Source organism: Rana temporaria, chromosome 3 (assembly GCF_905171775.1).
Source record: "Rana temporaria chromosome 3, aRanTem1.1, whole genome shotgun sequence".
In the NCBI taxonomy this organism is placed as follows: Eukaryota; Metazoa; Chordata; class Amphibia; order Anura; family Ranidae; genus Rana; species Rana temporaria.
The window spans coordinates 137,924,563-137,938,930 of NC_053491.1; the positions used below are offsets into that span (position 1 = coordinate 137,924,563).

General features: G+C 43.6%; 1 protein-coding gene across 2 annotated transcripts in view; it reads right to left on the bottom strand.

Moving 5' to 3' along the window:
• Window positions 1–14,368, bottom strand: part of CCDC146 (coiled-coil domain containing 146) — a 150,147-nt gene that overhangs the window by 70,122 nt on the left and 65,657 nt on the right. For both annotated transcript variants that reach the window (XM_040343470.1, XM_040343471.1), the window contains exon 4: window positions 6,945–7,154. In XM_040343470.1, coding sequence (XP_040199404.1) covers window positions 6,945–7,154 — 210 coding nt within the window. The remainder of the gene's footprint in view (window positions 1–6,944; window positions 7,155–14,368) is intronic.

Sequence of the window (14,368 nt, forward strand, 5' to 3'; positions counted from 1 at the left end):
CTAGCTGAATGGAAATTCACATAAGTGAACAGATCACTATGATACAGTTCCTTGGTATTTTTGGCGTAGTGTCACAAATATACCAAATGAGACTGAAACTGTACTTTACTGCAAGACCTGTTTCCTACTACTGACTTGAACTTGATTATGTCAGTGGTGTTTACTTAATTTTTTATTCTACTGTATTGTCTTTCCTTATAATAAAAAAATAAATAAAAGCATATAAAAAAATTATGTAAATTGTGCCGAAGCAGTACCCTGAAAAAAATACTTTTTGGCTGTAATTGCTCTAAAAATTTTGAAGATGTATAATATGTACATCTACAGTGTGAGCAGCAGTGCCTGACTAGTCCTTTTTTTTGCGTACAGTTGCGACAGGTTAGGTCCTGTTTAAAATTCATTCACACCTGTTGTGTTATAAATGCATACATTTATGTTCACTAATGCATTGTCTAATGCATTGTCCGGTGGAGACATGCGACCGGCGATGCGTGTACTCTGGATCCCGGACCTGGATGAAGAGATCGTCTCATCGCTGGACCCTGGCGGAGAGGGGATCACCCATCGCAGGATACCGACAACGTTGGAGTGGGGACCGAGAGTGGATTACCACCGCTGGGTCTTCCATATTCCGATAAGCCCCCCGCCCGCAGACCCCCACAACCACCGGGCAAGGGTTGTGGGGATGAGGCCCTTGTCCCCATCAACAGACCCCCAAAGCATCCTCCCAATTTTGAGGTCAGTGGCCTGGTACATTTCCTGAGGGGGTGGGGGCCTTCTCTCGTCCCCTCCTCTTTTCCTGTGGCCAGCCAGGTTGCGTGCTCGGATAAGGGGTCTAGTGTGGATTTTTGGGGGAAAATTTTTTTTTCATTTGGGGTGGAGTTCCCCTTAAAATCCACACCAGACCTGAAGGGTCTGGAATGGATATTTGGGGGGAACCCCACGTAATTGTTTTTAATAAATCGACGGCGGGGTTCCCCTTAATATCCATACCAGACCTGAAGGGCCTGGTAATTGAATTTGGGGGGACCCCCACGCTTTTGTTTTTCTTTTTTTTGTATGAATGACTTTTCTCTGATTTGCTGGGAGCCAACAATTCATTATAGCCGCGAGTGATTTTAAATTACTTTTTTTCCTTCAGAAATTACACTTTGTGCAGAGACAGTTCTAAGCATGGGAAACATGCACTGCTTCATAGGCATACTATACACCCCCCCCCCCCCCCCCCAGGTACGAAATTTAAAGGAATATTTCACTTTTATAGTTTCACTTTAAGCATTATTAAAATCACTGCTCCCGAAAAAACAGACGTTTTTAAAACTTTTTTTTGCATTGATACATGTGGCAGGACCCAGGTCCCCAAACACTTTTTAGAACAATAACTTGCATATTAGCCTTTAAAATTAGCACTTTAGATTTCTCCCATAGACTTTAACAGGGTGTTCCGCGGCTTTTCAAATTTGCTGCCAACACCCCAAATTGTTCGCTGTTCGGCGAACAGGCAATGTTCGAGTCAAACATGAGTTGGACTCGAACTCGAAGCTCTTCCCTAGTAGAAACCAATCCACAAAAAAGGCATATCCAAAGACAATAATCTTCAACTCATAAACCATTTATCTTTTAGAATAGCATTTCACTTGGTGAATTTTTAAATCTGATCAATTAAACTAATCACTTCCAGTCTGAGCATTTGAGGCTTGGAACTGAGTAATATCCAGGAAGCAAAATCAAGTTCCAGTCCCATTAAAGACCTGATGTTTTGCCATGGTTTACGTAAGCTAGAAATTAAGTTGTTGGCTCTGAAAATGCACCACTGTTAAACTCGTGTAGAGTTTCATGTCACAGAAATAGTGCATAAAACTGGATATTTGTACACCATAAGACTAGTAAATGTATATCTTGGATTAATTAAAATTTGATTTTTAATGTTAATTTATTTTAGGATAACTGAATATACATACCAGTGGCGGAATTATAGGGGTCGCTGAGATCGCAATTGCGACCGGGCCCCTTGCTGCAGGGGGCCCTTAAGGGCCCCCTGTACTCTTCGATAGAAGGAGCGGCAGTTGAGCGGCAGGGGCGGCTGAGATGAGCTCCTCGATCGTCAGCCGAACTGTGCAGGGAAGGAGCTCGTCACATGAAACTAGTGTGTGCTCTTTGTCTCCCCCTAGAGTGCAGTACCCGGCAGGAAGAGCCAAGGTAAATGTCTGCCGTTTTTTTTTAATGACTATCTATCTACTGTGTGTGTGTGTGTGTGTGTGTGTGTGTATGTATGTATGCATGTGTGTGTGCATGTATGTATGTATGCATGCATGTGTGTGTGCATGTATGTATGTTAAAGTGGTTGTATACCCACTGTCATTTTTTTTTTTTTTTAAACCTGAAAAGCAAAAGCCATAATCAGCTAGTATGCACCGCATACTAGCTGATTATGAAATACTTACCTTGGAACAAACCTGGCCCACGCCGAGGGAGATGTCATCTTTCCTCGGCGTGTCTTCCGGGTATCGCCGCTCCAGCGCTGTGTTTGGCTGGAGCGGCGATGTCGTCACTCCCACGCATGCACGCAGGAGACTTCTCTCCGGCAAGGTCCGGCGGCTGCCGGCCCCTTAGCCGAGGATCCCCGCTGCGCATGTGCCGCTGCAGTCAGCAGCGTATTGCGGGGGGAATATCTCCTAAACCTTACAGGTTTAGGAGATATTCTTTATACCTACAGGTAAGCCTTATTATAGGCCTTATTTTAGGCTTACCTGTAGGTTAAAGTGGTAGTACAGAGTTTACTACCACTTTACGGTGACCAGATGTTTAAAAGAAAATCCGGGAACATATTTTTTTTTTACTAGTAATGGCGGCAATCAGCGACTCTCTGCCCGTTGCCGCCACCGCCCGCCTAACAGCCTGTCAAGTCTTACTCTCTGGGCCCCAGCTACTACTGGGTGGGGTGCGGAGGAAGATCACTCCGCCAGGGCAAGGCAAGGAGATAAGCAGGCAGGCAGCAGGCGGGGGCTTGAGCCAAGGCAGAAGAGGCATAATCATCAGAAAGGAGCACAGATAATGGAAAAAAATTACACCCCCCCTAAGCTAGTAGGAGCGGCGGGTGTGTAATTCAGATTTTTTTTTTCTATTCTGCACTGACTGTCTTTGAAATTGCCCAAGCCCCTGTTTAAATCCAATCTGGGGACAAAACCGGGGACAGACTTGGTCAGGGGAAAGTGTTCTCAATACGGGGGCTGTCCCCAGAAACCGGGGATGTCTGGTCACCCTAATGTGTGTGTGTGTGTGTACATGTATGTATGTATGTATGTATGCATGTGTGTGTGCATATGTATGTATGTGAGTGCATGTATGTGCATATGTTTTCAGTGGCAGTGCATCCATAAGGGTGCATGGGTGCCGCCCCCTCTCTCCAGCCACCCCCTCTATGACTAATGGATAGATTCATGCATAGCATGAATCTATCCATGGTCACCGCTGCCACCCCCATATTTAGATGTCCGGCCCCTTTTCGGGCGCTGGGTGCCTGAATTACAGCAGGGGGGGGGGGGTTTGAAGCACCTGATTAGAGCCATAGGCTCTAATAGGCTTCAAAATAGGTGAACTGCGAGCGCCATGCTGGGAGCTCACAGTCCACCCAGGTGTGTTAGAAGGGCAAATTAATATTCACTTTCCTAACACTGAACCACCTCTCCACCAATCAGGTGTGCAGGTCTATTACCCGTCACCTGATTGGCTGAAACGATAGGAGCAGCTATTGGACGATTATCAGGAGGAGAGGAAGGGAGATGAGGACGGCAGGAGACGCATGAAGGACCCCGCTTGTGGCGGTCACCTGCTGCCCCACGAGACAGGGTAAGTTCTGGCTGAGCGGGCAGGGGGATTCACAGTGATGGCATTCGATGGCACAGTTGCAGCATGGCAGCATTTAATGGGCACACTGGCATTTGATGGGCACACTGGCAGCATTTAATGGACACAGTGGAAGCATTTGATGCACAGTGGCGGCATTTAAATGGGCACAGTGACAGCATTTGGGCACAGTGGCAGAGTTTGATGGGCACAGTGGCAGCATTTGATGGGAACAGTGGTGGCGTTTGATGGGCACAGTGGCAGCATTTGATGGGCACAGTGGCAGCATTTGATGGGCACAGTGGCAGCATTTGATGGGAACAGTGGTGGCGTTTGATGGTACAGTGACAGCTATTGATGGACACAGTGGCAGCATTTGATGGGCACAGTGGCAGCTTTTGATGGGCAGGGTGGCTGTAAATGAAGGGCACAGTGGCTGCAAATTATGTTTTTTTAAGAATTTTTCAGTTTGCTTATGCCCCCTAAAAATGTTGAGCACCAGTCGCCACTAGTTTATATGTGCGTGCATATGTGCATTTATATATATGTGTGTGTTTTTATATGTGTTTGTGTTTACATGTATGTATGCACATTTTATGTACGCGCTTTTAATCCTGACCCCCTATATGTGTACAATCAGAACCTATTTGTTTATTTATTTTTTGATTGTTCATAGTACCAGTAAAAAAAGTCTGTTCCTCCAAAAAGCGATCCATGCTCAGATCGCTTTTCAGAGGCATTTGACAGCCGGTAAAGAGGCAATATCTTGCCTACTGACCGCCTGTTTTAACCCCTTAAATGCATCATCGCTATGCTGCAACTGCACGCAATGCACACAGTTGCACGGGGGTTTGCAGTATAGCCCCATTCACCTAGGGGTATACTTCAAGGGTGCCCTGACTGGAAAAAGATTGAGAAACACCGACATAGAGCAACCGATGCCTCCATTTTCCTCCTGCAGCCGCTGAATACCTGCAGGAGGGAGAGGAGGAGAAGCAGGGGGAATGGAGAAATCGGTTCCTTTATATGCAGCCACCCACTTGCAACCGGGTCCTGTTCCGCCAACGGGCTCAGAGAAAAGAGCCCTGTCCAGGGGTCAGGGGGGCCCTTCATGGTTTCTTGCATCGGGGCCCAGAAGGTTCTAGTTACGCCACTGATACATACTGTATTTACATGCTACCTTATGCAGTTTTGGAATTAGGTGAAGAAAATCTCCTTCAAAATTATTAATGTCCATCTAGGCCAGTGGTTCTCAACCTTTTAGTTCCGTGACCCCTTGATAAAATTTCCCAAGTTTGGGGGACCCCCTAGCAGTAAAATTATTTTCGTAGTGTGTGTTGTCAGCACCCAAGGCAAGACAAGTAATTTGCGCCCCTAACCCATGTAAATGTAACGCTCCCTGAGTCCTCTCCACTCGTACAGTATTAAAACCTCATATGGTAGATTTTAGGATCCATCACTTTTTCTCTTTGTTCTCCTTTCTTTCCCCTTTATCTCTCGCTATCCGAATTTCTTATTTTTTCCCGCGTCCCTCTCTCTAGCCGTCTTTCTTGTTTTTTTTCTCTTATTCTTTCTCTCCCTTTTTCTTTCTTCCTCCCCCTCTTTTCCTCTCTCTTCCATGAATTCTCTATTTGTATTCCTCCTTCTCTTACTCCTTGGTGGAGGGGGAATGGGATGAGTGGCAATGCTGGGGGATGTTCTGATGAGCCAACTTAGGTGCTCTTGATCAAGGTCATCTGCTGATCTGAGAACTGTAGTGGGGACTTTTAATGGCAACTATAATCACAGGTAGTGTTACCCAGTGAGTCTCCGACTTTGTGGTGTCTCGTAGCAGTGACACCTATGCTGAAATCAGGAGATAGGGTCTCCTCCAGCCCCTCCCACCTCACAATCCTCACCAGTCAGCTGACCTCTAGACTCTGCCCCCCAGGCATGCCGTAAACTGAATAGGCGGCTGCAAAGAGGCTGAGTGGGCGGCCGTGGGCTCCAGGAACAGCCCAGCTGGGTGGCCACCGGCTCCAGAGACAGCAATGCTGGGCAGATGCAAGAAGGCTGGGAGAGTGGTGCAGGGTTTAGGAACAGCCCAGGATTTGGTGACCCCTGGCAAATCATCATTTGACCCCCGAGGGGGTCCCGACCCCCAGGTTGAGAACCACTGATCTAGGCGATGACCTTGTGGCCTTCTTCCTCAATCTCACACCCTTTCTTATTGTTATATTGTGCTACATATTTTGGGTATATTGAATTGAATGCTGCAGTAATATTGCACATTGAATTCATATTTTTGGGGTATTGTATGTCTATCACTGAGTTGGGTGATTATAATTTATGATTTAAGTGTCTCTTGATACACTTCCTGAACACTGTGAAAGCCTATATCCCATTATACTGGAAACAGACAACTCCCTCACCAATTAGTGTATGGCTTTCCAAAATTAATGAAATCAAAACAATGGATTTGGTTTCTTGGCTTTCTCAAACAAAAAAAAGGGAAAAAATATCGGTAAAACTTGGTTTTATTGGATTACACAATTACTTCAGAATACCATTCCCCAATTTAAACCCCATAAGAGATTTGCATTATAGGTTGATAGGACATTGCAAACCAGTCTCTGTTTCCCCAAGCAATTAATACTCATTTTCTGCTGAGATTTTACAAAAACTAGTACCCCTTACACACACTTTTTCTTACCTTCTCCCGGAGCATTTTCTCACCTAATCTTTCTTTGAAACTTCCATATTTTACATTCTGAATGCATCCTACTTTCAAACTGCACAAAGACCTTTATGATGTCGACACATTTGGAAGCCTTTCCACAATTAAACAGATGACTATGTCTAAATAATGTTGCCACTCTATCCCTGACTCTTTTTTTTTCTAGGCTAAAGCTAGTAAGGAGAGTTGGTTATTGAAAAAACAGATGTAAGATGTTTATCGCTATGGTAGGATGCTTTATGACTTACTGTACCATTATAGCGATGTCTCCCCTATTTTGTGAATGGTGATCACTGTGTCAATATCTTGCCAACTTCTATGTTAAAATATTTAAAAGCAAAATAAAGAATGAAAAAATATGCTTTCACTCAAGCTCATTTACCAGTCAAGTTTAAATTGCAGACGATATTCTCTGTCCTCTGCTTCATGCAAATCGTTGTTATATTTCAGCAATTGCTGCCTCATCCTGGATACTTCTGTGTTGGAGCTCTCAGGAAACTGATCAACTTTTTGCAGCTCATGTTGCTGTTGTTCAAGTTGATTTGTGAATCGCTTAGCATCTTGTAGCAGTTGCATTTCTGATTCCTGTATACTGTGAAATTACAGTAAAAAGGTCATTCTTTATATTTTCATGCTATCCCGTTTTAATAAATGTAACATTTATGCATTGCAATCTGGATCGTATCAGTCTGTTTTTTCCTCCATACTACATGTCGTATGTCAGATGATAAATGCTGTAATGTACCTCATGCAATTTATATTATGTTTTGAATTATCTTCTGTAATATAAATACTGTATCAAGTATGCCAAACCAATGACAATAGCATATGGAATCAATTAAACGCTGCCTTTACACAAGTGGCGGCTGATGGTATATTTTTAGCCCCCCCGGTGGGTCGGTTGGTCAGGTCACCAGCCCCACACTTACCCCATCTATGGGGCAGGCAGAGCTGGGCGACGGCTTCCCCTGCGTCTCCTCCTCGGCATCACGGCGGCCGTGCATCTCCTCCCTTCTTCTCCCTCCTCCTCCTAGGCCAATAGAATTCGCTACCCAAGATTCATAAAGACAAGTCCAATCCCCCTTCAAGACCGATAGTAAATGGGATTGATTCCCTGACCGCTAGGATCGGTCAATATATACCTACAGCCAGCCGTACAGAACACAAGAGCTTACCTGAGAGACACTAAACAAATTATACAGATTTTGGAAGTAATGCCCAAAGAAGAACATCCCTGGATTATGGCCACAATTTCTCCTCGCTATATACTGTAATATTCCAACATCAAGCATGTAAGAACACATACCACGTTACCCTATATCCAAAGAAAGTACCTTGTTAAATGTTTTGATTTTTGCTTAAAGAACAGCTACTTCTGGTATAATCATGAGTACTACTTTCAAAAAACTGTCGCTATGGGAGCAAAATTTGCCCCCAGTGTAGTAGGGCTGTTCATGACCCAGTGGGAAGACAAAACTTATCTCAAATACACCTACAGAACTTGTCATTTTTAAACGATATATATTGATGATATCTTTATCTTGTGTAAAGGTGAATAGAATCAACTGGTATATTTTCTTGAAAGACTTAATATCAATGATAGAAATATCAAACTCACTTGGGATATCAGTAAGAAGACTGTATCCTTTCTAGATTTTCACATTACACAAGTAGACGGGATGCTACGCGTCTACATCAGGTTGCGAGCTTGCTGCTCGTGGTGCTGTGTTTTGTTTGTATACTTTTAATGTGAGTACTATATTGGCTGCTTTTTTAATAAACGTATCCAGTTTCAATATACTGGCCCCCATTCTTTTCTTTATCCTCTATACACCGCATTGGACCTAGAGCTCCTCTTTTATTACTATCGCTGAGTTACACAGAGGAGATACCTTGGTCATCTTTCTACTTTCTCACGCTGTTATCTTACGACTGTAAGGTAAGGGACCACCTTACACAGAGGTGTAATTGCACTGAAGAAACTAATCACCAAGTCACACATCTTTGGGATCTGCACAGAGTGTCATTTGGAGCAGCACTTCACGGCTCTAGTTCACTCTTATGAGGACTTGTTCTATACTAGTAGCACTTTAATATTTATCTGAAGAATTATTTATGTGGAATTTTTTTATGACTTTACTATTCGCTTATCTGAAAATTGTATTTCGCCTTTGTCACTTTTATCACCTGAATTTATATTTATTCATCTATAGTGGCTATTCTCTAGTACTGTACGTTTAGGATTTATTCCATATGTGCTTTATTGTATACCCACTATTATTATTTTCGTTAATACCTAGAGCGCAACACCACTCATTGATTTTTATTCCATACATGTTTGGGGTTATGGCTGCAACTAGTATCTTTATCCCTATTAATACAGGCAGCACAGGAATATTCCTTTTCCTTTTTTCAGGCCAATAAGATTGCTTCTCCTCTCGGCCAATCGGGAAACGGGTCCTGATTGGCCAGGAAGGCCTCATACGCACGACCGTTTTCCTTGGCAAAATACATCAATAAAAATGCTGGCAGAGCATTTTTGCCAAGAAAAACGGTCATGTGTATGTTTTTGGTCGAGAAAACTGTTGTGGATCTCGACGAGAAAAAAAGAGAACATGCTCTCTTTTTCTCGCCGGGAGTCTCAATTTCCTCGTCGTGTTTCTCGTTGGGCTGGTTTACGACGAGAAACACGTTCGTGTGTATGCGTAGAAACCCACGCATGCTCAAAATAAAGTATGAGACGGGAACGCACCTTCGTTAAAAGTAGCGTTCGTAATGGAGATAGCACATTCGTCATGCTGTAACAGACTGAAAAGCGCAAATCGTCTCTCACCAAACTTTTTTTTATGTTACTGTGCAAAACTTTTAGGCAGATGTGAAAAACAAGTGATTTAAATAAACTTAAAACACTTATTCACCATTGCGCCAAAAATAAAAAGTGAGAAAACAAAAAATGAGGAAGCAAGACAAAATTAGATACTACAGGAAAAAAACTAAAAAGCAGCTGCTTATAACATAAATGAATGGTAAACATACCGTATTTATCGGCGTATATCGCACACTTTTTTCCCCTTAAAATAAGGGGAAAATCGTGGGTGCGCGATATACGCCGATAGCCGCTTCCCGCGCTCAGTTTGAATTCCTGCGCCGACATATACCGAGTGCAATACACTCGGGTACATTCTGCTAGGCTCGGCTTCGCTCGTGCTCACACATAAATGTCACAGAGCGTGAGCGCGAGCGAAGCCGAGCCTTGCAGAATGTACCCGAGTGTACTGCACTCCGTATATGTCGGCGGAGGCATTCGAACTGAGCGCGGGAAGCGGGGACTCGACTTGAGGCGCGCGCTGGAGAAGCCGGGAGGACACCACCGAGGCCGCAGACGGACGCCGGACCAGACGATGGACGCTGGGAAGACACCAAAACTGTAAGTAATAAAATCATATAACATTTTTTTTTACAGGAATTTCGGGGGCAACTTTAGGGGTGCGCGGTATACGCGGGAGCGTGCTATACCGCAATAAATACGGTAATCACTGAAAACTAAAAGTGAACAGCAGCACTAAATGCCAGGGAAATTCATTGAAATAACAACGTCATCATCACAAAATTAAAATGTGAATCTCTTGTGGCTATCAAAGTAAACCCCAGAAAAAATGGTGTAGAAAATTTTAATCTGTGAATGAAAGTCCATGAAAAAGTCACACAAATGATGCAAAAAGATGCCTAAGTAGTTTAGGCGGTGGAAACAAAATGGGATTACACATATCAAACATAGAAGGCTTAGACCATTCGCTGATTTGCGGATGGAATATGGACTTCCGTCCTCAATGCTCTTTCAGTACCTGCAGCTCCAGCAGGCGGTAAGGGCTCAAAGTAGGTCCTCAGAGTGGCATTTGTCGCCAACCCCGGTATTTAGCCTCATTGGGGATGCTGTGTCTTCGAAGAGATTTATTTCTCAATCCCATGCCATCCTATTGCAGAACTTCTTGGGGCAGTATCCCATACTGGTGAGGAAAAGATGGGAGAGGGACGTGGGCCAAATTGATGGAGAACAGTGGGAAGAGATATTTCAGGGGGTAAGCATTTGTTCACTGAATGTGGCCCAGCGGCTCACCCAATTATATCATCTTGAAGGTATACTATACACCACATAGATTGCAGTTAATGGGGGTGCAGACTGAGGATACTTGCACTAGATGTAAGCGTGACCATGGGGATCTTATCCACCTCCTGTGGAGATGCCCCAAACTACATAAATACTGGGCCGAGGTGGTGAGTACTGTCAACTCGGTGTTTAAGGTATCTATACCTATGGACCCCAGGGTGTGTCTATTGGGTGTATTGGAGGAGTATGTGATAGAGGTGTACACAAGGGAGGCTGTTCATAGAGTGCTATTTCAGGCTAGAAAGTTGATTATGGTGTACTGGAAATCGGAGAGCCCTCCGACCTCGAGGGAATGGATTGGTAGGATAGGAGATATGCTACGTATGGAGAAAATTATCTACCAACACAGGGGAGTACACGTAAATATGAGAATCTTTGGGCTCCGTGGCTGGATACGCCGGGGCTTTCCCCGATGGACCTGGTCATGGACAGGTTGTTGGGACTGAATGTGGGGTGAGTAGCCCAGTATAGAAATTTGAGGGTAGTAGAAGTGGTGACATTGTAGTAACAATAACACTGTTGTATTATGTTTTTGATGGCTGTTTGTATGGTCATGTTGATCAATGTATCGTTGTCAAAAGCTGTACACCACCTTTTTCATCAATAAAGAAACTTTTGTTGGATAAAAAAAAAAAGTAGTTTAGGCGATCCTCCAAAGAGTGATGAGATCTTCACACAACACCTTGAGTGTAACGAGCACCTCTCACCATCAGTAATAAACTCACCAAAGGTAGTTGGCTCACACTCGCGTGTTTGGCAGCAGAGCTGTTACCCATGTAGGGTTAATAACATCAATACGCCAATCTCCAACTGGTGCAATCAAGGTGTAGCATACCAACATAGCGGGGAGATAAAAGAAAGCTCCACTAGTGCAATAATGTCTAAAACCACAGTCCATTTATTGTAAAATCTTCAAATATTGCACTTACAAAGTTCACATGTATAATGAGCATAGGAAAATATGTAACCCAGAGCTCTGAGGTGAAGATGAACAACAAAACAGCAGGCAATGTCTCACCACGCCCATGGATGTGGCTGCACGGCAACTAGAAGGATTTGTCATATATCAAACCATCACTTCCAGTACTCATTGTTCTTCTTTATGCTGAAGATAGTTCTTAATGATGTTGGTTGTATGTTTGGGGTCGTTGTACTGCAGCAGAATAAATTTGGAGTCAATCACACCTCTTCCTAATGGTATAGCATGATAGATAAGTATCTGCCTATAGTTCTTAGCATTGAGGACCCCACTGAGGTTCCCTGCAAGTTTGGGGCTGCATTTCTGCAAATGGTGTTGGAGATTTGGTCAGGATCAACGGTGTCCCCAATGCTGAGATATACAGGCAGTATGATCTGGAAACAAAATGCTAGTGCATACAGCGAAAAACAAAGAATTCACCTCACCCAAAGAAAGTTGTGTTTTTTGATCAGTTCATTATGGAATAGTTCATTATGTGTTCATAAGACATAGTAAATTGGTGAACCAACAATGTTACTATGAAAATTATGAAGAGGTTACAGCAGGGGTGTCCAAACCTTTTTCAGAGAGGGCCAGATTTGATGAAGTGAACGTGCGTGTGGGCCGACCATTTTGCCTGACATTCTTTGAACCATTAAAATTCGGTTTAAGTGTGTTCATCCGAGCACTAATACACTGCCCAACAAGAATTCCCTTGTCTTTGTGGCGATAGATATGTTTTGTGGCCCCAGCGAATCCCAGAGTGCTGCTCAAGACTATGGTGAGCTTGGGCGTATTATTTGGATATACCGTATTTATCGGTGTATAACACGCACCTTCACTTTGAGGGAAGTTTGAGGAAAAAATGTGTTTTAAATAAATAAAGAACTGGGAAGCAAAATAAGGGTTAGTGCCCATCAATGCAGCCTCACATGTGTGATGAATGCAGCCTCTGAATGCAGCCTAAACATTGCCATCAGTGCAGCCTGATCGTTGCCCATCTGCAACCTCGGAGAGGACAGGACGAGCGCCAACAGATTACATACAGGAGATAAATAAATTGATGAAATGGATAAGTTGGGGGATAGGGAATAGTCTAAGAAAAGACTGTAGAGTTTAGGTAGGAGGGTTACTATTAGTAGCAGTAAATGACCAAAGAGCTTGATTTGAAATGTATCAAAAGGAGTTTATTTAGCACAAATTTGGTGCAATTTGAAAGGTAATCAGATGTAAAAACCATCTAGTTTAAAAAAGTTCCTTAACACATATAACAAGACTAACAAGACTTACTGGGACTACAAATAACGGCGCCCGTCTACGCGCGCTGGAAGTTCACACATCAGTGACGTGCATCATGTGGGCATGATAATTTCTAAGTCCCGATCATATATCGTGGGGACTATGTGTTAGGTGACCATATGTGGGAAACCAAAAGTCTCACCACGTCTTTAACACTGTAGTGTCAAATTGATGCACTGCCTGGTGGGTGAACCTGGTACTTGGGAGATGGGGGGAGGGAAAGGTGTGGAATATACCGTGTGTTGTCAAAACCCGGGATTGATTGAAAAAGAAAATAAAAATAATAATAATAAATTTAAATGGAAGTCCATAAATGTTGATGATCCAAGAGAATGGAATTATACTGATTGATTTTCAAAAATTCGGGCTATTTAGTATCATGCAAATCAAACTAGTGATGCATTAATAGTGCAGTTGGTTCAGAGTGTCTAGATAGTGTCAATACTGATTGATCAATCAAATACATTTTTAGGATTTAGGTATTGCTCTGAACATCCGTTGAAATCAATAAAATGAAATTTACAAGGCACTGATCAGTTGTTAGTAATATGCAGATCACTATATGGTTAGTACTGGTTTTTATGAATTCACTTGTAGTTACATTCAGGAAATTTCGTAGTATGTCTAGTAAGGTTTAATGGCAACAGAAACCAGGCACCGTCAGGAGCTGCTGATCGTAACATATGTTGTAGTTCCAGAACAATTGTACTGCTTGCTTTACATTCCCATTTTTTGCCAAGACATGAATACAATTGGGTCTTTGATCATCCGATCTTGTATAAGTAAAATTACCGACCTGTATTTGTTGTTTATCTAGTTGATAACGGCATCTAGGGTAATGTGGTAGCAAGTTTACCAGTGATGTTCGGTTGATCCGCGTGATCGCTGAGGACCTTGATGCGCTGGTTGCGGTAGTTCCACAAAATGGTTTTTCTCTACGAGTTGTTGGAGAGGCTGCACGATGCACGCTGAGTGGCGTGTGTGCTTAGTGCAGACGGCCTGTCTGCTGCAAAGCGCCTCCTCGGCTTGTATGCTGTTTTCAAAAGCCGGCTCCTTCGTTCTCCCATCAGCCGGCTTAACGCCGGGGTAGACGTAGCGGGCGTCGGATTGTGACGTCGACGCGTTTCGCCGTGCTCTGTGGCGTAGCTTCTTCTTGGACGTGAGAATCTCCTGTTTACATGGCGGCCTCTTTAATACAAAGTCCCGCCTCCAATTATAGACAGAACAGTCGTCCAATGGCAGCCCAGGAGACAGGACTCCCTAATACAGATGCAGCCGAGTAAACAGGAGATTCTCCTGTATATAATCTGACGGAGCTCGTCCAGCCCCCTCTGGGGGCCACAAAAGATATATATCCAAATCACAAGGGGGGCCACATTAA